The 25,062-nt window shown below is 40.3% G+C and overlaps 1 protein-coding gene and 1 long non-coding RNA gene across 5 annotated transcripts; one reads left to right on the top strand and one right to left on the bottom strand.

Annotated features, from left to right (window-relative positions):
* Positions 1-869: 869 nt before the first annotated feature.
* Positions 870-4,756, bottom strand: LOC124691417. Of its 4 annotated transcripts, none has more exons than XR_006998940.1 (5): positions 4,289-4,756; positions 3,793-4,193; positions 1,599-3,375; positions 1,443-1,517; positions 870-1,279 (listed from the first exon to the last, which is right to left on the bottom strand). It is a non-coding gene; the product is annotated as an uncharacterized LOC124691417 (long non-coding RNA). The 4 variants fall into 4 exon arrangements; XR_006998943.1 differs by lacking the exon at positions 870-1,279 and having other exon boundaries at positions 1,362-1,517; positions 1,599-1,686; positions 3,299-3,375; XR_006998942.1 differs by lacking the exon at positions 870-1,279 and having other exon boundaries at positions 1,362-1,517; positions 4,392-4,756.
* A 4,405-nt stretch (positions 4,757-9,161) lies between these two features.
* Positions 9,162-9,544, top strand: LOC124689333. Its single transcript, XM_047222881.1, has 2 exons — positions 9,162-9,237; positions 9,345-9,544. Exons 1-2 carry the CDS (start codon positions 9,162-9,164, stop codon positions 9,542-9,544), a joined length of 276 nt encoding a protein of 91 aa, XP_047078837.1.
* Positions 9,545-25,062: the final 15,518 nt, after the last annotated feature.

Below are 25,062 nucleotides of genomic sequence, written 5' to 3' on the forward strand. Positions count from 1 at the left end.
CTTTGAGTTCAATTATTTGCAAAAAAACTATGTCCATTTAGTGGTATTCTTTCACTTGCAAAACAAATAGATGATGTTTTCTCCTTTTAGAGGAATATGGATTATTTTTGGTACATAATTTGATTTGGCTATTAATTCTTTATAAACACGCATTGAAAAACAATAGAAATAAATTATGATAGCATGAGATTTATATTGCTGGTGGGAATTTTTTCCATAAAAGGCATGGAGACAAAGAACTTAATTTTGACGAAGACAAAACACTCCGTTTGTAAGTTTACCATTCCTATCAGATGCCTCATTCAACGATAAACATCTCAAGGCTTCAACTCCCACCCCGCCCCACACACACAAAGGTTTCTGCACCCAGTTCTAATAAATCATCCAGCAATAAGAATGATTGTGTACTACTGAACTGTAGTAGTCCTGAAAATTACAATCAAGTTGTAAGTCTTGCAAATTAAATGTCAGCAAAAAGTTTGAAGGAAGTCTCTGCGTTATTATTATTAAAACAAATCATCAAACGTGTAGCAAACTTTCTAACTACCTGACCATCTTTTGTAATGTAAAACCATTATCACGACCACTGAAGAATTAACCATGCAAATATGATCTATTTGGCATCTCATTTGAAAAAAAGGAGAACATGACAGAATACACCACTGGTGAAGGTGGAAAGAAAGACTACTAAAGTTCTCTGCAAAAAAGCAACCAGCAATAGCTTGCGAATACTACATAGAACAAGCGATTTAGCATATTGAATTCAACATCTAAACCTTTTTTAAGTTTTGAAGGACCAGGTTTTAGTTCATAACTGACATAATAACATTGTAAAAATAGTAGACTCTAGAACGATTAGCATCATGTAATTTGGCTTATACAGAAAAGGGACTCGCCAGTGTGTAAAATATAAATATGATACCCATCATTCACATTGCAGAGCTGTAGACCACATGGAACAACACCATTGGTAGTGAAACCTTATACACTTTGTGCTTTGTGAGAAATAATTATCTTCTTTGATTACAACTAAGAAGGCTGGCACGGCGGCAGTCATCGTCCCGTTTAGTGATTCCAAGGCGAAGAAAGGGAGCTCACATCCCAGATGGTATATCAAATCATTTGTTACAATCATATAGAGGTAAGTAATACGCTGCCTGTTCTGTCACCAGCCATTTTACGAAGGGTAACCCTTTTACGAAATCCGGAGGGGCTCCTAGTTCACCTGATTGATCTTCAAAGAAAAGCCACCAAAATGATATAGTGGCAGACCCAGCACCTGATGCAAGTAAACAATCATCAAACAGACCGTGGATGTATTTCTACTGCAGAAAAGAGATGACAACAGATTGCTTGCCTGTGTATCGATCGTGATGAGAGTTGACGGACACTAATCAATCTCGACATACCAGCCCCATACAACCAAACGGCATGAGATTTACTTTCAATCCTAATCTTCTGACTACACTCGGAAGCAGTTCTTCTCAAGTGGCAGTATGCATACTGAAACCTACAGCCTTAAAGAAAGATGAGAGCAGATCTATTTATTAGAGGAGGTATAACCAACGCCTAGACGTATTAGAGGAGGTACAACCAACCTGAAACAAAATCTGCAGAGCACCAACGCCTCCTCCATCACACCAAGACACGATGTACACACACGACTTCAGATGCATCGCCTCCTACCTGCTCCAAGCATAAATTTATTCGAGAAAGTTAGATGAACAACTGTTGTTATTATCCATGTTGATGTGAAATATCCTACCGAAAAATAGAAGAAATTACAACATTTTTTTACCACACTTAAACTTTGAATGAGCGTAAGTGTCACAATCCTCCTGACTGCTCTAATACTATAATAATCTTTGTTACTCCTAATGGCACTCAGAATAGCATACCCGCAGTGAAAGATGATAGTACATATAGGAAATATCGATACAAAGGAAAGGAGCATCAATCATTATGCATTCTCTCTTTCACCTCTATGTAATTCAGAAGACACATATATAATATAGCAATAATAATCAATCAATGATAAGAGTACATTATCTAGTTCTTCATGACATGCCACTGAAGCAAGAAATTTGCTAATCAAACATGAATGAAAAAAATTCTCACAAAAAAACATGAATGAATATAATCTGCCATATTTGTGAGCCTGCAAAAGGTTGAAGGCAACTCTCTTTTTAAGTTATTTGCAACTGTAAGAGAACAAATGGACAATAAGTCAAGAATTTTCAGTTGTTTAACAATCACAAATAAAAATTGCATCAATATCTAAGGGGAATGAAAAAAAAAACAGGACTCCTCTGAAGAAGCTACAGAACATGACATTCTGGTCATATTAAGAAGTGCATCAGTATCAAATTAAAACAGGACTCCTCCAAAGAAACTACAAAACATGACATTTTGGTGAGAACAGTAACAAATTAACGGTGGTCCAAACAACATTACACCTTGCTATGGGCCAAGTGCTTTATTTCCACATATGAAGTTCAGGACAAATATTTTAGCATCTTATTTCATCAAACAACATAAATAAATAAAAAAGACAATATCTAGTGACCATTTGGAGGAATTAATATGAGAAAGAAAGAAAAAGCCGAGAAGAGATGACAATATCTATATCTTGATCTCACTGTGAGTGCTCTGAAAGCTGAACTTCGTGCTCTTAAAGCTGAACTTTGTGCTCTGAAATAAGCCGTCGACCTTGCTGCTTCTAGTGTCATGGCCTAGTTAATTTTGAGAGTGATTTTGCAGTCGTTGTACAGGCTGTGAATGCCAAAGGAAGAGATAGATCTGAACTTTGTGGTTTAATTAATCAATGGAATTAAAGAGTTGTTGATTGACCACTCAGCCTGAAGGTCACCAAGGTGAAGAGAGTTTAAGCGTGTGGAACATGAGATAACTTTCTATGCAAGTACCAATGGTTTGGTTGGTTCATTACACCATGCTCATGTGAAAACAAATTGTGTTAGTCTTTTCTATCAGACTATTGTAAAGATTTTCTGTAGACGACGGAATCTAAAATTACGCAATTGTAGAAGACGGAATCCTTGATAGCATAACATGCATTTTCTTAGCATTTAGACTGCACTCCTATTTTTTCTAATTTAAGCAAGTAGATGGCTGACGCAAGACTAAAGCATTTTATTTCATATGGACAAAAGCTAAAAAAACTCCAAGAAGATAATAAGGAGATCAAACCCAATAACTCAAAGCTCAGTACATCCGCATAGATGAAATTAGCAAACATTCAATGCAGAAGACAGGCAGAAGTATAATCCAATGAGAGTACATGTAGTGCAGCAATGGTCTCCCGTCGATGCAAGCCATCAAATTTCATGTCTCTTCTTGCATTCCGGTTTCTGGTGCCTACAGAATTTAGATGGCTGAAACTGAAGTGCAGGAATTGGCAGTACTCTTTTTCTGAAACAGTGTGTTGGTTCATGCTAATTCATCCTCCCATGGCCCCCACTCCTTGATGTGGCTATGCATGCTGACGCAATCATAGATGTTGTGTTTTCTACCTACATGTTTCTATGGTGAGTCTTATAAATTACCAACCACACTATTTTATTATGGGCATAAATACTTCTCTACATCTAGATCTTATAGGATATGTAGTTACAGTTTAAATGATTTGAGAATTAAAATTCCTAGTGAGTTTTTTGAACTAATTAAACTACCACTTAAGAAAATCATGTATCAAATTAGACAAAAATTGTTGTTTTGTGAGAAGACCAGAGTTTACATGGCTACACCTAGATGTAAAGGAGCAATTGCACGTACCTTTGAAGGCATCCTCAGCATTGGCGTCGTCGGGGGAGCAATCCAAGCACTTGATGGAGCCAACCATGACCACGGGCGTCGCATCGGCCGCATCGAAGCTGACAGCGGCCTAGAGCACAACAAAGGCACCGAAAAAGCACATCAGTTCCACGGGCAGGAACCAGCCGAGCTGCCATAGTGGACAAAACCCCTCCACTCCGCTCTATTGTAATGCATAGTACTGTGTTGATGACCCTGTGGACCACATGATTGTCAAGAGGAGTCCGTCATAGTCCCCCGAAGACAGCAACCATCTTATCTAATTGAAAGTGCCATTGCAAATCTGCTCCACTAAATCTTCACTTTCTAGAGAAATTGGACACCCATAACAAATTATTGGAAGTAAAGAGGAATTGGTAGACCTGCATCCACGAGGAAAATTCTGTATAAGAGTAGCCAGAAGACCCAAAATTAAACTCACGTAATTAACCGAATTGAAAGAGAAAATTCATACTACCAGAAAACCAACGCAATCAACCAGAATTAAAGGAAAGGGCATATCCCGACCAACAACCATGAAAACGGCATGGGGAAGACGAAAAGAACACATGAATCATAACTGCACGATGGCGCTGAGAGGGAGAATTCGAGGCTGAAGTCCGCCTGCCCGATGACGTCGCTGGCCAGCTTGAGGGCGAGATCGTCGACGTGGACGGCGTGCCCTCTCCTGATCTCACGGCACACCATCCCCAGCATCTACACAGTGAGGGAGAATGGTCAGAGAAGGACAGAGCCGGAGAGGAGGTCGGTGGCATCAGCGGAGGACGGAGCCGGAGAGGATGCGAGCGGCATCAATAGAGGACGGAGCCGGAGAAGAGGCGGGCGGCATCAGCTGAGGATGGAGAAGGCTGAAGCCAGCGGCGAGGAGGCAGGCGACTTCGGCGGAGCCCGGTGGCGTGGCTGCGCTAACCCTAGGCCCCTAGCGCCGCTGGGTTTTTTTTTTTTTGTTAGAATCTGCGGCGTGCGAGCGAGGGAGGGGAGAGACAGGAAGGGGCGAAAGGCAAACGCGTGAGGGCAGAAAGACTGATCGTGAGCCCACCTGTCAGCGATAGCCAGATGGCCCACACGCGATGTGCGCACCGTCAAAACGCTCACAAGCCAGGGATTGTAACAGCATTAATACTGTTTATAGATTTATAGATTAAGATAAAACTACAGGTACATCTATATTTAGATAAAACTGAGACACCTTAGAGGTACAATTATATCTAGGCAAAAGTAAGATATATATTTTGAGACAGAGAAAGTACTCTCATAATTTTGACTTGCAATACCAAGGTTATGCACAAGGCGCCGACAAGAGTAGTGACACCTCTATTATAGGAAAAAGCAACCAAACATACTTATCAACATCACTAAGAGCTGAGATTATTTCAGTTACATATTTAACTCATAGCTCGATACTTGAAAATAGCAAATTGAGCTATGACATTACTAATGGGCTCAATTCATGGTCTAGCTCAAAATAACTATTATTCACAACATAATATGCCCTTCTTATTTCTCGAGGTGTGTTTCTCTGGGTGTGATAACACTTCGACATGATTGTATACAAGGTAGTCAGAATCCCAATCATACTACCGGAATCCTACGATTTGACGATGTATCGATTCAAATCCCACTATGAATCCCAATTGCGTAGAATCCATGTTGAGTCCCAATCCGAATCATAGAATCCTTTATAATAATGTAGAATCTCGATCCCTTTTATGAATTTTTCTGATTCTACTAACTTATTATTTTTCCCATTCGCAAAACCATACAAGGATACTGCTTAAACATCCCAAGCACTTTTCACTTGCTTTACTACCATTTAATTACCTACAAAATCTCAAATGATCTATTGATAGAACATTATTGTTAGAAACTTAATATATTATAATATTTATATCCATTATACTATTACACAAACTTTCTGTGTGATAAAAATATCTTCTCTGAGTAAGTATGGTAGGATCCCAGATTCTACGATTCGATACTACGACTCGATTATGCCTGACGAAAATCGATCCGACTCCGAATCCCGACTCTGACTACCTTGATTGTATATTGTGGCAATGTACATAATTATCTTCATAATTTTGTAAATCGTTATCATTGATATTTGTTGTGAAGTGTACCGGTTGCACGCAAATGCTCAGTGAGAGGATACACTAGGGCAAAGTCTTGCTCCAATCTATTAATTAAGAATAAGTGTTTTAACATGATAGTCCAGACCAAAATGAAATACAAGGAATTAGTCTCCCATCATTAATTCACCCAAACACTTTGCGCCCGCAGACAGCTAAAATTGGATTCCTGCTTAACTTTCTCTAAAACAACAATTTAAGGCACATGTTTGTTGTTGAAAACTTGTGTTGGCGCTCATTCCAAATTTCCCATGTGACTAGCGATGTGAGGGGAAGCAATGGCCTTGCCGTTGGAAAATGAACCATCTGTCATCACTTGATTGAGAGACCCGTCCATTGGTTAGGATGGATATCAGGGATGCCGATCCATGATTTGATGCCTTGCCAAATGCGTTTGGTGAACCTACAATTTACCAAAAGATGACAAGCCGATTCCGGTGCTTCCTTGCGAAAGGGACACAACCCGCAATTAGGCCAACCACCCTTTCGTAGTTGGTCCGCTATCCAAACTCTAGTTTTTGTGAGGATCCACGCAATTTGTGTTTGCATTAGGGGGTGCCCAAGCTTGCCACACACCGACTTGTACTTGTCTGAGGAGATAGAATCTAGGAATTTCACTTCCTAAGTGGACTTGGACGAATATTGCCGATTGGCTGGGAGCTTCCAACATATCTCGTCATCAACATTTTGATCAAGTTCCACATCTTGAAGGTTAAGCCAAAGCTCAACAAATTAAGAGAAATGCGCCAACAATTTTTTTCTCCCAACACCACTTTTCCAACACGATTGTTGTCTCTCGTGGATTGGAAAAAATTCCAAGATTTCCTCTTTGATATTGCATAGATGAGGGGTGCAATATCTTTAGGCTTTCGGCAACGAAGCCAAGGGGCCTTCCAAAAGGCGTCTTCCGCCCATTTCCATCTGTGATATCGGTGGTGGCATAGGAAATGTCCTCGGAACAAGGGTTACCGGAGTCCACCAAATTTTGGTGGAGTCCGTCCACTCGAGCCATGCATGGCAATTGTAGGAAAATCACCGCAGCAAACTTCTATACATGTATCACACCTAGACCACCAAGATTTTTTTGGACGGCATACTGTCTCCCAATTAAATTTGTATTTTGAGCGAGTAGTGGTATCATTAGCCAACCCAAAAAAATCTCCCTCGATTTTATTAATGAACTTTAATGTTCCCGGGGATCCACCAGTAGCGTCAAGTAGTATGTGTCATGCGAGGTTATAACCGAATTAACAAGGGCGGTGTGTCCGGTCTTGGTGTCATATTTTCCATTCCATGTAGCAAGATTTTCGAGACATAAGTCTTCTAGATGTTGAAATTACACTATCTTTTGTTGCCAAACTAAAAGGGGTAGCCCAAGATATTTCAAGGGGAATGAAGTTCTAGTCACCCAAATTCCTTCTAGGATGTCATCAGGTTTATTTCCCCACATCTAATTGGAAGAAACAATGCTCCTTCGAATTTTTTGCAAAGGCCAGAGACTACCCAAATCAATCAAGAATAGTGGCCAAGTTTTGAATATTTTCCTTTATAGGAGCCACAAACACTGGCGCGTTAACCGCATAAAGATATGTCTTTAGATTGATCCCCTCCCACGGAGCTGATGAAGAAGGCCTAAGCGCATTACATACTCACAGATTTTATTAAGAAAATGTATTGTGATCACAAAGAGTAGAGGTGATAGGGGTCGCCTTGGTGAAGCCCACACCCATGCATGGTAGGAAGCCCGACTATGCCATTTAAGAGTACTTGTTAAGATGTCGGGGATAGAAAGATGGTAATCCAATTCCGAAACCACCTAGGGAACCCACAGTGTTGAAGGAGCTCAAGAATGAAGTCCCATATAATGTAGTCAGACACTTTACGGATGTTAAGCTTGAATAGGAGCGTCGGAATTTCCCCTCTGCGAATCCTTTTGGCAAGATTTTTGATGTAACGAAAGTTCTTGTGAATGCTTCTTTTCTTGATGAATACGCTTTGTGTGTCAGAAACAAGGCCATTCATGAGAGGTTCAAGCATATGAACTAGCATCCTCGAGATTATTTTAGCGATCGCTTAGATGAGTCTAATTTTCCTGTAGTCGGAGACCTCCTCGACCACTCCTTTTATTACTTGATAATAGCCCAACATTTATTTAAAAAATACCATCTAAACCGCGTGTGTGTGTGTGGGTGGGGGGTTGTCACTTGGCATTTGATTTACTGCATTTCAGGCCTCCTCTTCGGTGAAAGGATCTCCAAGCTCTTGCAAATCTGGATCTTCAAAATGGAGTTCGTCACAATTAAAGGCATGGCTTTTAGCACCTCCAAGGAGAATGATCGAGCTAAACTAGGCATGGATAATCTCTTCATTTTCCGCATGGTTGATGCTTAAGGCGGTGAATGTTGTTTTTTTCCTTCTCTCCGAGTTCACGTTATGTGAAAAGCCTTTGTGTTTGCATCCCCTTCCTTGAGATTTTTCTATGGGAGCATTTTGCTTTTCCTAGCCCATTTTAGAAAGGCAACCACAATAACCTTCCTTTTTAAACGAGCCCTCATGCCCCTCTCCCTCGCCGAGAACGGTCTATTTTCTTGCGCCATATCAAAGTGAAGGATGAAGAGGAGAGACACATGTAGCCTAACTTTGATGCTGGAGAAAAGGCACCGATTCCACTTTGTTAAAATCTTTGCATGTGACAAAGTTTGTGAAAAAATGCTTGGCATGGATCGAGGTCAGAAGTGGGCTCGTTCCAAGTCTTGTAGCCGCCTTCCAAGCCGGAGAAAAGCCAAGAGGCCTGCTGACTTGACATGACGGTATCGTCTGGTGCAGAGTTTAAAATATGTACTCATACCGTAGGCGGCACATACAACCTTGACATACCGATTCGTTGGGATAAATTGTATTTTCCTATCATGAGAAAATAGGCTAGGCGATGTGCTGTCCATGTGAGTCCAAGCCGTCTTTCATGAAAAAGGAAACAAGTCCAAGCTAGCCATGACCCAAACAAGAGACAAGTTTTATCCATCCTCCACCTACCCGCCGCAATAATAATTGATGGATGACACATCAAGTTGTCAGGTTTCAAAATGTACATCTACATATAGAGTTGCTTGTAGCATTGGCAGAAACAACTATAACACATAAAGCACTCGACAAGCAGCCGGGACAAGGCGAGAGGTTTGGACGTGAAGTTCAAAAGCAACAATGAAGAACAACACGCTTGTGGTGGTCCTTGTTCTCCAGGCCATCCTAGTCATGGGAATCGTAGCAGTGGTGAACGGTAAGATGCGATTTTATCTTTTGCTGAAAAATGTTCGATTGTGCCTAGAATTAGTCTAGTGATTAACTGATGTAATTTGGTTGCAATTAATGCGTGTTCATGTGAAGCCGATGGGTATGTTCCGAAGTGCTGCGACAACTGCAATTCCTTCTCGGGGGCTTTGGTCTGTGACGACACCATGGACAAGTGCCATCCAAAGTGCGGGAACTGCGTTGTGGTGCAGGAGCACCCCGTGAAGAAGTACAGGTGCGCTGATGCACAAGCCGCCGGCTTCGTGCCCTGCCCGCCACCCTGCAAGAAACACTGATCGATCTCTCAAGCTCGTAATAATATGAGACGTTCCGTCCTGGAAAAATAAAAGCTCAGATGATATGAGCACAACCGTTGTCGTGCTTGTACATGCACACGCGTATGTTGTCCATGTTGGACGCCAACAAAAACACACCGTTGTTGTTGTGGTCGTCCAGTATCTATGTTTTCGGGTAAATGTGTTGGTGTATCTTTGCACAATCGAATAAAACTCTCTGTTCACTAATCCAATATTGTTCTCACGTCTGATATGATATAACATCCCTTGCAGGCATAATTGGTAGGTTTGGTAATTTGTACAACATTCTTTCTCCTTCATATGCTTCTCCGTCGCGCTAGCTTCGCACCGCCATGGCCATGCATCACCACTGTTCTGGCTCAGGACGATGCTACCAACGGCAGGTGGCGGAGCTGAGAAGGAACGGGCGGTACTGCAAACGGCCATCATCAGAGCTGCATGCGTCCGACACCAGATCTGCAAGCAAAAAAACGATGGCATATTCTTTCGCGATGGTGATGGTGCTGCTATGTGGTGGCGGTGCTGCTACGAGCGAGGTGCTTCCAACAGGAGAAATGTTATACATCCAGGGGAGGGTAGATGCTATGCGTACTTAGGGGAGGTGCTTCTAGGGGAGCCTCATCACTGCAGGTAGATCTGGGGCTTGGTCAGCATGTGATTTCACTCGTTTTGACCATTGGAGGAGGACACATGTCGCCCTCTCCATGCAGGGGATTGCACATTTTGATCCCTAGGGAACACTCAACGCTAGCCTGTTGATACGTAATCGTATTGGTATCACGTTCAAATTTTGAGATAATGTTACTCTCGTCCTTCGAATACACCCTAAGCTCTGGCAACCACAGACACACTTAGATCTATTTTTCAACGCGCCAGCTTAGATCACTTTAGACAAATCAGTACATTAGTAATACTAGCAGAAGTGCCCGTGCGTTGCAACGGGATTAAAATAAACAAAACATCTAATGTTTGAAATATACCTAGATTTTGGTTGTACCATCGTTTTAGATGTTTTTATTTTCACTTAGATTTCAATTCTCAAAGATGTCCCACTACACAAAAATTGAAACAAAAGTCTTACCTAATACTAATATAAGTAACACATCTTCTCGTATCTAACTTGTTACTCGGTCATTGAAAAATCCGCCACCTCTATATTAAGCATAGAAACGGAAATAAATTACCCAGTCCAATGCATAATAAGTTTCGCTATTTTAATATATATAATACATTTGTTTGGCTTGCATTTATTCTAGGCAACGTAACATGAAAATATTAAGTGCCTAAAGTAATATATTTGTTTGGCTTACCCCCTCCGATTGCAATCGGGGAGTAATATACATTGCACTTTTGGCATGAAAATATTGAGTGCAAAATGATCATAGTGCTCAGTGATTGCACTCGGGAATATTGGCCAAATAAAGTACTCCACGATTGTCATAAAAGTAATATTTTTCAAGATAATTCAGGAAGTGAAACATGTACAGTACATACATTTAGAACCAGTAGAAAACACACTCACATTGCATTGCATCCAGAGCCTAGCTGTATTCTGGCCTTTCCTTTTACCAATAGAAGAAAAATTATTTTTGCAATCAAAGACGGAAAAAAGCTACCTGACATACGAAAATCTATTATCTATTATATACTAAAAGCAAAATAAGGATGTTTTAATAGAGACACCACGTTAAGCCACATCATTAAGATTATTATGATTGTTAGATCTAAAATATGTGGCTAAGATTTAACAAAAAATTAAAGTTACGTAAAAGTGCACTCTGATTTGACATGGCCTTTGTCACGTAACTGGGCAGTCCGGTCCATAAAACAATAGGTAGCCTGGTCTAACAATCTGGTCTAACACGATTTAACCTTACAAAATATGAAACAGACTACGAACAGATAAGCCAAAAGAAAAGGGTAATCCGTAGTGTATTTGACAGTCTATTGGTAAAGTTAATTCACAATCAATTTGTTTTCGTAGGTATTTTTTTTTATCAGCCATGCTTGAGAAAAGCACATCACGGAATTACACAAGGAGCGGGGCGGAAAATGGGGCAATGAAAGATATTAACTAATCAACCGGTGGACCATATATGTCAACTTCGTCGACGATCGTTGTAAAACATTGTATACTCACTTTAGTTTATATGTATATTCACATCTCAAGAGTAAACAACATATCTCAAACATTGGTGTTCCCGGCAGAAAAAGAATCTGACAGTAGTACCTTTAGATATTAGATGTACTTTGCATTTTCATTTCTATGTTATTTCTCAGATCAAATAGGATATTTTTGTTAATCCTTGCAATAATATAAGGGTTTTAGCAATAGGTATTAACGTGATTTCTCGCAGCAACGCACGGGGTATCATCTAGTTATAAAAAGATTGAGGGAACATCAAAATCCTGCGTATAGTTGTGCTTTGATCTCTCCACTATTGCTGATGATTCGGCCTCTATACCCTCCCGAACGACCAGCAGGACGTGGCTCCAAGGCTCTTTGCCTCGTGACTGTTTCTGATTTGGTTGATTTCGGTCGGTGGCTGGCAACTTGGCATCTGTTCTCAGGTGCCAACAGCCCTTCACGATACAAAATATAGCTGCTAGAAGACCTGTTTGATAGAGATGATGTTCAAGCCTCACCATACGGTGTGATGAAGTTGGATGTGGGCAATACAGTTGTACTTATAGATCTCCTCAATGAGTTGCGAGTTAGCTGGATATTTTGCCTTTCATCCCTCGCAAATGCGAGGGCGACATCTAGATAATGTCTTGAAAATATATGTATGACTCCATCGATACAAATATTATTAGATTACAACTAATATGGTCTTATATGGTCACACACATTTTATGATTAACACTAACTCTGTGTCAGTTTATTTTGTTGACCAAATCAATTATTAAAGTTTTTTAAGGTATGTGAAGGCCTAATAGACGGGTAGGAAAACAACATGATAAGCATTTTTGTTATTTCTGTTGTCCAAATCAATGCGAGGGTATCATCTTTATTGTGCCAAAACTTATAAAAACTATCTAGTCGTATCCATATTTCTTCCTTTGGTTAATTTTCTTGATTCAAAATTACACATAGTTTAGATATGGATATATTCTCAAAGGTGTAACTTTAACCTATCTACTGATAAGTTGAAACATATTTGCGGAAATTTAATGATATGAGCTACTTTTTCTCCCTAACCTATTGTAGTATTAGGCATGGAGTTTCGATGACACGAACTGGACTAACCTTCCGCCCGCTTGATCAATCTTTGTGCGAATTTGCATATCTATTTTTTTGCAAATCTATTCATATTTATCATTTTTTGCATTCCCGAATATTGATTATTTTGTGCATTTCTGGTGAGGTACCGAAAATACTGGTCGAGAAAATAAAACCTTGCTTTTGTGCCACCATAAAGGTATAGAAATAGTCTAATATGTGAGCACATGCCTCGAGCAGCTCCATGCAACCATCCTCACATGCATGCTACTCAAATTAGAAAATCCAGCAGCGTTATGTTATTTTGTATATAATCATGTATATACATCGATGGGTATACTAAATTCTATAGCTCTGCGTAATTTTTTTAAATTTTTTAGCTAGCATGTGTATATAGCTCTCTTCCTATATCTAGCTAGTGTGTAGTTTTTATTCCCTTTCAAATAATCCTTTTCGTAAATGGAAATAGCTAGTGTCTTTTATTTAACGGACATAGGTCATGTCCTTTTATTTAAAGGTGGCGTTTTTTTGTTGTCTTTGAACCGTGTCTTTTTCTAAACGGGCAACCACATAGTTCTTTTTTTCCCACTTTGAAGTACAGTTGATGGAGATCTTAACTAACACTATGAAAGGGAATTGTGTGGGTAAATTTTATAAATCAAATCTTAAGCAGAGCTAACTATATATGCTGATAAATTTTATCTCTTAAAAAAACATGTCCAATAAAAACGTACATAGTTTAATGAGAAACTAGGTGCAATAACGACATGATTCTGTTTGAAAAAAATAAAATAAAAATCCTATATAATCATCATATAATCGTGAAAAAATGACGAAAAACTAACAGCTCAACCTAACAAAGGGTTTTGTTCTCGCTTGAAAAACAATTCCGCTAGGCACATGTATTCGGTTTTCAAAACTACTGTTCATAATAGCGCCCAAGATTTGACAAATGAATTTATATATTTTACCAAAATTGATCCAAAATATTTCAATTTGAGCAATTTAATAAATACCGGTACATTTCGTTCGGTAAAATGTTTTTTTCGGTGGTAATCGGAATAAGCGGCTTGCGCGATATTTCGGAAATCTGGGCTTGGCCCTCTTCATGTCAAACAAAAGAATTTGCCTTTAATTTGATATCTAAGTATATATCAAATTAGAGCTACGTTCAGGTACTTGTATCCAAACTGCTCCTTGAAATCCCGATTCGACCGGCCAGATATTACACGATTCGTAGAGGAGAATTATATTGTGTATGCATCGCATAAACCAGTGTGAGATCGTCCCTTGCTTCATATATGTTGCGTGCAGATGGTGACTAAGATTAACCATAAATGTGGTGGTGATGGTGATTTTCTAAAATTCACCTTAACTATGCAAGTTTATTAGTGAAGACGAATGTAGGTTTATATATAAAGTATGAAATTTGAGAAACGGATCTATATATGAAGCTCGCGATTAATTTGTATGACAACAAGCTTGCAATATACAATGATAGAGTGCGCATTACAATACGAGAAAACAAAGTATTATCCTGTGTTCACATAAAAGGGAGAAAAAATTATTTAACTAGACATATAGTAAAGCATGTCAAATTCAACTACCTCATAGGTATCATGCCGTCTTGCTTGAGCCCTAATGTATTGAATGCATCATTGCGTGTTTATTTCAAAAATATCATACTATGTCAAAGAACACTAAAAGTCACATATTCATATTGGTAACATGGGGTGTATTTAGTGAGTGGTTTTAGTGATGCCAAAAACTGCAGTGAAATTTTAGAGACTTGGTACAGTAAAATATATGAAGCAAGGGATGGTATGGGTTAGATAGAATTTCTTGCATTATTTAATGAATGTAAGCTGGCGTATTTTACATCGCAGTGATGATAACGCGGCTGATGGAATTAACGTAAACAAGAATATGTGCAACAAACATGGGGTCCCGATCTAATTTCAGTCATCCTTACCCCACCCTCCCGCACCCCACCCTCCCAGCCCTAACCGCCGCCGCCGCCGGTAGCGCCGCCGGGGCAAAGACCCACGGGGCGTGGCGGCGGCGGGGGCCCTTCCTCGTCGATGCGTGGTGGACGGCGGCCGGATCTCCCCTCCTCGACGCATGGCGGACCGACAGGCGCGGATGGGATGGGCGGCGGCGGCCTGCGCTGCGCCCCCCTCTCCCGTCGGCTCTCCCCTGGTGGACCGGCCGGCGCGGATGGGATGGGCGGCGGCGGCCTGCGCCGCGGTCTCCCTCCTCCCATCGGCTCTCCGCAGCACTCCGGCAGGGGCTGGTGGTGGGCGGCACCAAGCCCATGGCATGCGCCAGTTTCCCCTCCGCCTCTCGTCGGTGAGTGGAGGCGATCTCGGGCTTCACCCGCGACACGAGGTCGCCCAGGGCGGCAGCCTTGGGTACGATGGTGGAGGTGGCCCTCTTCTTCGCCGGAGAGGGTCGGCCTGCGGTTGGTGGTGGTGGATCTATCGATCTATCACCGTGTTCCGGTGGCGAGATGGAGAAGCATGGAAGCCGGCGCCGGTGTCGCCGGTGGAGGGTTGGAGTGGCCAACCCGGGATGGTCGCCGACGTGGGGTTCCGACCTGAATAAAGGCGGTGGTCTTAGGGTCTCTCTTGCGTGAAGATGAAGACCTACCGACGGCCTGGACTCGTGATTTGGCCGGAGTGTTGAGTTCCGGAATGCTCCGCCGGCGAATGTAACAATGCTTTTTGCCTGGAGTTTGCTGGATCGGTGGTATTCGGTCGTGCGCACCCATGCTTTTATTCCGACCGATTGGTTCTGGAGGGAGCGGCGCGAAGCTCTTTTTCTGTGTTGACATCAAGTGACTATGGATCCATGATGAAAGTCGGAAGAAGAGAAGTTCATGAAGGCCGGAGGGGAGGACTAGCTAAGGGAGGTTCAAGTCTCTGCGCTGTTGAGGGACTTGCTCGGTGTTCCGGGCTTCATAGCAGCGATATGAAAGTGGGGGCGACAACACAGGTGAAGTTCAGAGTCCTACCTTTCAGGGTGAAAACCCATGGTCTGGCCTTAACTGGTTGTGCCTGGCAATGACCTCGTTGGAGGCATTCTTTTGAGAGCGGGGACTATCTTCAGGGTGAAAACCTAAGATCGTTGATCGGACAACGACGGTGTTAGAGCACTGTTCCCTTCTTGGAGGCGTCGTTTTTGGAGAGTCTGCATTTCAGGTGTTGTCTTGGCGGTGGATGTATTGCTGTTGTAATTGGTATCTTAGTTTTCTTTTCCTTTTTTGGCTGTGTGCATCCGTAGTGCCATTAGGGTGGTGCGTTGTTGCAGAGGCTGGGTGTAATTGGTATCTTTTTGATATTAATATATTTCCTTTATCGAAAAATGTGCAACAAACATATGATAGTAATACAACCACTAAACATGTAGGTGGAAAGAGGAGAACACAGTTATTTATAATGATCCATCGGTGTTCATGTGAAATCATTAATCTAAGTTCTACACCAGTATCTGTGAACATTATCAACAATTATTTGATAAGATTAAGGAGGAAACGGATATATCACTACACAAGTCTGCTGTATTACGGTATTTGGATTTCAATGCCATCAAATTTATGTTGTTCGAAACCAATATCCTTGCAAAGAATCTAATAGCAAAAATTTCTAGAAAAAACATATCTTTGTTTCTGTAAGAGGTTGGTTCAAAAATATGTGAAATAGCTACAATGTTCCATCCTTATGTTTTCAACTTTTATTCTACATTGTTAACACAAGAAGAATATATGTGCCATAAATCGACATTGACATATATCTTAAAACTGAATGCTTGATAGTATTATGATTTTCTTATAGGATTATTTAGATATTAGTATATAGTAACGATTACATACTATATAAGTTTCGATACATCATACAAAATATGTAACATATCTAAATGTTTCCCTCACATTTGTGAGGGCCACCATGCTAGTTTGTATAAATTCATATGAAAAAGATATTTTTTTAACATAAGGACATAGGCTCGGCTTTATGAAAAAGGTATTTTTACAAGATAATCACAACAACAGTGCCATTTATACAAATCCTATACATGTAACTTGACATATACTTGTAATTAAAATCATGTATTAAATATCGTGCAAATTAAAAGACGTCTTATATTCTGAAATGAAAGAGAGAATCTAGCCAACACAACCAAATGTCCGAACTGGTGGAAAGGGCTAGTACAATTCACTTATATACTTCTCAGCAATATCATGCACATTACGAATTCTACACATGGATCCATGCATATTTTTATAGTCCTGCTATGACGTGTTAGCAATAGAAGACATGTCAATATGATGTAACATGCTCTTACTAAAATGTATATGCGGTAATCAGCCATGCCAGTTTGTAGGATTATTAGAGGTAGTTCATACACATGTCTTCATATTATAATCTCTTCTCTTACACATGTGTAACAACTGAAAACTCCTCAGTCTGACATGAAAGTGGAGCTGGCAAAACCAAAGAAAGATGGTACAGAAAAAACCCAGGAAGAATGTCTGAATTCATTTTCCAAGGTACTACAATGTCATGGTATAGCCAACAACACATTCCTGCGTAATGCTGGGTTCACAACTAATTTTTCGAGGTCCAAGTCCAAGTCAAAGCCCAAGCGCAGGTTGAGGTCCATGTCATTGTGTTTTTATGTTCTGGAGGAACAACTCAAAGAGGAGCGAGCAATAGTGGCTGCACAAACAGTAGTCATCCACCGCATAACTGCAGTATTAGAAGCAAGTCAAGCCCACCTGGGCAACATCCTGAGAAAGTGTGGGAGATGCTGAATACCACAGTGAACACCGATGATCAAAGGTGTCCCTTGGTTGTGTGAAAGGGTTTGTGATGCTGAACTATTTTGTTGGTGCTTCTATCTGCACTTGTTATGTACCGGGTGGTTGTTTCCTTGGTGATGTGGATTTAATGAAAACTGAATGGATTGGATGCACCAATATTTAATCAAGGTTTAATCTGATTTATAGTATTTTTTTATATTGCGCTGCATGGGAAAAGCATAAGTATTAGTTGGCCCATTGGTGACCATTTTCATACATTATTTTAGTTGATGGGTCCCTGTCCTTGTATCCCTGAAAGGAGGTAGTACTACAGTAAGCTACCAAATTTTCTATTACAGTATTTTTTAGCGCCAGCTAAATTGAAAATATCTGTTAAGTGCTACAATCTCCCGCCAATAAAATCCAAAATATTCGCTACGCGTTTTTGAATTTAAGTTTTGTTAGAAGATAGTACATGAGAACTGATTTTGGTTGTTATTATGACTTGATGTGACCGTAGGCCTTGGATTCTTTAACAGAGGCACTACGCCGGTCTACAATTTTTCTAGTACTTATATTGCTTCTACTGTAGCAAAGTTCAAAATGTCAGTCAAGAGGCACCCCCTGCAAAATGAATCCGAAATATTTCAGACGCGTTTTCGAATTGGACTTTGGAGAACTTGGGTGTAAATGATTTTATGATGATGGCTTGATGGGACCCCTGGCCTTAAATTGCTGAACTGAGCTACTAAGAGCATCTCTAGTGGTTCCTCTAAATGAGGACTTCTATATCTCCATATAGATGACCATCTATAAAGATTCCCTTTTAGATGTTCTAAGTTTTTCAGTGGAACGTCTATATGTAGACCATCTATATTTTTGATATAGTCACTGTCAAGTGGACCTCTTGATCTCAGAGGTGTGTGGGGACGTGTGCGCGGGGAAGGATTTTGCTTTGGATGGTCCTCGCTCCGTCCTCCAAATTTGGAGGATGAGTAGAGGAAATGGATGGTCCTCTATATTTAGATGGCCATTTAGATGAGCCACTGGAAGCGTTTTTTCAGCTCATGGTCATCTATACACATTTAGAGGATCATATAGAGGAGCCACTAGAGATGCTCTAAGACTTTCTTTCTGGTCATAGTGGGGAGTAACATATAGTAGTGTCATGCGCATGCGGGAGTGGTGTTTTGAAACATGGGAGCATATGCTCCCTCTATTTTGAAATGCATCTTACACATATTTTGAATTTCAAAAAAATTGAAACAAAAAATTCGCATGTGCATCTTCTCGTGCTACGCGCTTATAAAGTTGTTTCATAAAAAATCGACTTGTCATGTGACGTGTGTAAAAAGATAAAACTCAGTACTAAAAATAATGTTTTTCACAAGATAAGTGTTCTCTTTTTTACATAGATCACAAAAATAATAGGTTTTTCGTGAAACTTGATGAACGAACATACATTATGAATATGTACATGTTAATTTTTGTGCTAATTTTTTTGAAATTTTAAAATATGATTTTTTGGTAGAGGGAGCATATGCACCTGGGAGCCAAATTGAATTTCCGTATGCATATGACACTACTCTATGTTACTACCTTCATAATGCATAGAAACTTAGATGTAGTACTATCTTGCATGAGTGTATTAGTTAGCATGTAGACTCATTCTATCTTGAAAAGTGCTATGGTAACATAGCTAGTTACCACAACCATCTCTTTCTTCATTTAATATCATGCAATGTCATCAATTTGCCTAGTTGGCAATGCATGTAGCTCTATGTTAATACTCCTTAGTTACTCCCGCTATGATTAGTCTAAGTAGCATGGTCTACCCCGGAAGCAGATCCACTAACGTGCAACAGACAAGTCAGGTAAGCTTCACCTCTCTACATGATTAAGTCTAATTTGATCTAAATTAACTTCCATAAAATATGTAAGCCATATGCATTTACAATAATTAGTAACAATCAAAATTATGACTATCTTTTTTTAATATTTATACAATTTTTTATACAGTAAAAATATATAGTGATTGCTACAGTAAATACGTACAGTATTTGTTACAGTTTCCTGAATTTTCTTCTACGTTGTGCACTACTTAAGCACTGTGCTTACCTGACTTGTCATCTCTACGTTAGAGGATATGGTTCCGGTCTACCCCTTGCATTATATTACAATCACGAGTATATTACTTAGACTATATGTACAACATACTTTTGTTGCGACTGGATTATTAATAAAGGCCGTGTGCATCACCATGATGCAGAGGCTGGAGTCATATCCCCTTTTCGAAGGAAAAAAATTACTTAGACCATAGCCTTATTCAAAATCAATTCCCAGTCAAGCTGCAAAATCTCCTACCAATGCCGATATATTTCGGAAGGGCTTTTCAAAATTGATTTTCAAGATACATCATGATTATGATCGTGGTAACCGATTTTCAACGTGATGATGACTTGATGTGACACTTGGCCGTACTAGTACGGTCTTATATTTTTTTATTACTTGGACTGTAGCCAAATTCGAAATCTCATTCCAGCGGCAAAACTTCCGGCCCGAAAAATACAAATATTTCACACGCTTCTAACTTCCCATTCTACCCTCGTAAAGATGACAACAATGTCCATGTATAAGTCGGTTGGTGGGGGATCTACGCGTCATTTTTTTCGATCACCACCTCCCTAGCTCCGGAAACTCCCCGAAAAAAATTCATTTCCCTCAGTCTCTCCTCTGAGAGCACCCACCGGAACTTCCCAAGTCCCTCTCTCTCCCACCTCCACGACCACTGCACCGGAATATCCCCGCCGGACTTCCCTGGTCTACCCCAGGCCTCACGATCCTCATCATCCGGCTGCCTGCCGGAGCCGCTTCATCGACGCCGTCATCAACCGGACCGGATCATCCCCGCCGAACCTCGAAACCATATGCTCATCCAGCAGTCTATCGCAGTCGCTTCAGCTGCGGTATCGTCCACCCCACCGGAGCCGCTTCACCGGATCCGTCGTCCACCGCATCGGATCTTGCTCACCGACACCGCTGTGCATGAACCGGATCTGCTTCACCAGCGCCGTGCATGATCTAAACTCTTCTACTGTCGCTTTTCTATTGCTTGCCTGCAAGTTCTTGTTTAATCTTGGGGGAATCTGTTTGTGCTAACGACGCGACGTTACGTTTTTGCAGATGAGATGAGTAACCATGAAGTGTAATGGCCGTCTCTCCAACCCCAAGTAGCACATGTAGTGTACTTCATCACCGGATCTATCAACCCCAGGAAGATCTGTTGTGACTCACACAGAGTGCTTCTCCTAATGTAAGTCTCTTGTTTTAGCGCCATGTTCTGGGTTCAGATGCTTGTTTGTCTGAAGCTCTTTCAGTTCACTCCTAGCTATGACCGTAACACCTTGCTATTTTCTAGTTCATTGCTAACTTTAAGCGATTGAACATTTTGGTTTGCATTCCCTGCTCTGTAGATGTAGCCATCATAACTTCTATTTTGCTCAGTCGTTGTTACAAAAATTATAGGCTACTACTATTTTGTTCACTAGCACAGTGGCCCTCGCAAATGCGAGGGCATCAACTTTAATGTATCAGAAAGGTACCATTTCATCTCATGTGGATATTCTTCTTTATTATTCATCTTATGCAACTCTAGCACTTCATCTTTAAAAAAAATTAAACTATATATATCAAAGATGTATTTTTCTAAGCATTTTTAAATAACGGGTGAACATTTGGGTTATAGCATGTGGTGTGCTCAGCCTTGGTGTGTCCACTGGTTTTGAAGACATGTGTGAGCGCATATATTATGTAACTTTTTTAATAGTCCGAAAATGCAATTGCAAGAGGTGTTATCAAGTACTGAGTGGTCCTTTAAGATGTATATATAGATAACTCTTGGTTAGTTTTTTTTTAATTTATGTAAGACGGAGTACCAGTATACTATTTCATTGTAGAGTATATGTTTGATACTGAACAACTTATAAATACCTGAATATTTCTAAATAAAAACATGAATAATTAAATACCTAAGTATCTGTTTGTTAGCTTTTAAATTTTGCCTCCTTGCAGTATATGCTTAAGTATAAATACTTGAATATTTCAAAATAAAAACAATTTTTATTCAGCCTTACCTGATCATATTTGTGCCTGGAATATCCAGTAGATCATAGATTTATTCTCCAAGGTACAACACAGTGATAGTTTTTGAGTAACATGGAATTTCTAGAACACGATCCACAAACAACGGTAAATATATAATGATGGAATACTTGAGCTACAAATACCTTCTTAGCGTGTTCTCCGTGCGAACCTCAATAACATTTAGATCTGAAAATAACCGCTCGATTTGTGGAATAATCACTGCAGACTTTCTGCTGAGCTGATTATCATTGTCATGGACGTCGCACCGTCAAAAACAAAATGGACGTCTTCAGGATGCTCTAGAGAGAGATTTGCACCACCGTCAATCATCTGAAGATGTACCTGATAACTGGGTAAAGTTGTAGTATGGCAATGAATATTATACATCTCTGTTGACCGCGAATGAAGAAACATGAAATAGAGAGTATATTGTACCGTTGTATTCTCAGATTCTCTTGGAAAAAAACATTTCAAAATCTCACTATCTCATTCATGATTGGGGTGCTACCTGCTAGTTTTAACTCACGATTTGAAAAATCAGATAGACTACCGTGCCAGCAGAGTTCAAATATTTGCAACACTAAATGTGTTATGTCCGGAGTTGGTGCACAAAAACTACGGAATATATAATAGAATCCGTGTGACAAAAATACATATTACCCAATGTTGGAGGGACTTAGATCCGTAATGTTGTGAGCATATCAAAAATACATATTAGTCCACTAAGGTTGTCCTTGCTTGTAGCTTTCCAGTAGTAGTTGCATCTATAGAAAAAAAAAGTTAGGATAGCAGAACTTTATGATCCATAGAAATTCCAATGACTATTCATAAAAGTCATATTTACAATGAGGCCAATGAAAACATTAATTCTTTACTGAAGAAGAAGAAAAATAAAAAATGAAGTATGACCTTACGTACAACTAAATTTATTAGGAAATAAGAGAAGGAAATGAACGCATATATAAAATAATGTGAAAACGTGAGAAAAATAAGAGCATTAACAAATGTATTTAAAGTGTAATTTCTATATTAGTCAATCCCCTGGCACCTTGCAAGAGAAGATACTTTATATGTGATATATATAAAGCATCGAAGATTGGGACGTTTATATCAGCATATCTCTAACATGCTGAAATTACAGCTATGGTGATTGGTGAGGATAATTACCATGGCGCTACTTTCTCAGGAAAGAATCAACGAAAAATTGCAGTTTGACAAATAAATCCATGCTTGATATTCGCGGCTACACGGAAATGCGAGAAGCAAGACACTGAATTTACCTATATGAAAAGATCAACTACTAAGCAATATATAGCTAGACAATATATAGGGAAGCTAATAAGGATAGAGGTAACCTAGAGTGGAGCACGCGGAGACACAGAGATGATTCCCGTAGTTCCTTCCTTTTGAAGGGAAGTGCATCTACGTTTGGAGGAGTGTGATCGCTACGAAAGCCAGACCAACGCCATGAAGACTTCACTCAGATCTCCTGTGAGCAACGCCACGAAGGCTTCACTCACTTCTCCTGTGAGCAACGCCACGAAGGCCTAGCCCACTTCCACTAAGGGTTTTCTCGAGGCAGAAATCGGGCCTTTACAAGGTTCTTGGGGCACACATCCACAACTGAATTGGAGCCTCCCAATATCTGTAACAACAACAACAACAACAACAACAACAACAACAACAACAACAACAACAACAACAACAACAACAACAACAACAACAACAACAACAACAACAACAACAACAACAACAACAACAACAACAACAACAACAACAACAACAACAACAACAACAACAACAACAACAACAACAACAACAACAACAACAACAACAACAACAACAACAACAACAACAACAACAACAACAACAACAACAACAACAACAACAACAACAACAACAACAACAACAACAACAACAACAACAACAACAACAACAACAACAACAACAACAACAACAACAACAACAACAACAACAACAACAACAACAACAACAACAACAACAACAACAACAACAACAACAACAACAACAACAACAACAACAACAACAACAACAACAACAACAACAACAACAACAACAACAACAACAACAACAACAACAACAACAACAACAACAACAACAACAACAACAACAACAACAACAACAACAACAACAACAACAACAACCACAAACAACTAGGGTTTCCAAAAGAGGAACACTAGCAAAGGGGCCCTCAAGCATATGAGGGGAAAATGCAAATCGATTCGGTGAAGATGTAGATCGGGGTCTTCTCCTTCGATTCTCCAGAGATCAAGAGCTTTGGATGGTTGGAGGAGGAGATCTTGTGATTCTTGTGTTTCTTGAGGTGGCTCTAATGGTGGATGAACTTGGGCAGGATTGAGCAGCTTGAGGTGGAAGAAGAAGGGGGTATAAATACCCCCTTCCAAAATCGAGCCGTTGGTGGATTTTTGAGGGCGGATTATCCGTCCTAAGTAAGGGCCGGATTATCTGGCCTCCTGGAAATGTCCGACCAAATATCCGGCCTGGATCCAGGGGCATACTAAGAGCTCTGCCGAAAAGTCCTTAGTCATTTTTCGGGTCCCGGATATTCTGCAAATATCCGGCCCCGGATTATCCGGCCTGTGAATTTTTCCCTCCTTCCTTTTCTCTTGTTTCTCCACTCAAATACAACCACATATATATTATACACTATCTCAACACACATTAGTGTATCATATATATTGTCATCAAACATTCAGAACTATAATATGAGAGATGTTCTTTCAATCTCCCCCTTTTTGGTGTTTGATGACAATATACGGATTTGCAATAATATTACTAGAAGGAACCGTCATGTTGGCAAAGGATAGAGGCACTCCCCCTACATGTGTGCATATAAGTAATTTGCATTTGAATACAAATGTACCACTGATGACGCGTGAAGCACACGTCCGTTAGGAACCCCAAGAGGAAGGTGTGATGTGTACAGCAGCAAGTTTCCCTCAGTAAGAAACCAAGGTTATCGAACCAGTAGGAGATGATTGCCACGTGAAGGTTGTTGGTGAAGGAGTGTAGTGCGGCGCAACACCAGGGATTCCGGCGCCAACGTGGAACCTGCACAACACAATCAAAATACTTTGCCCCAACTTAACATTGAGGTTGTCAATCTCACCGGCTTGCTGTAAACAAAGGATCAAACGTATGGTGTGGAGAGTGATGTTTGTTTGCAAAGAGCAGCACAGAACAATGATTGCAGTAGATTGTATTTCAGATGTAAAAGAATGGACCGGGGTCCACAGTTCACTAGTGGTGTCTCTCCAATAAGATAAATAGCATGTTTGGTGAACAAATTAC

This window comes from Lolium rigidum, chromosome 2, assembly GCF_022539505.1.
Source record: "Lolium rigidum isolate FL_2022 chromosome 2, APGP_CSIRO_Lrig_0.1, whole genome shotgun sequence".
Taxonomy (NCBI): domain Eukaryota; kingdom Viridiplantae; phylum Streptophyta; class Magnoliopsida; order Poales; family Poaceae; genus Lolium; species Lolium rigidum.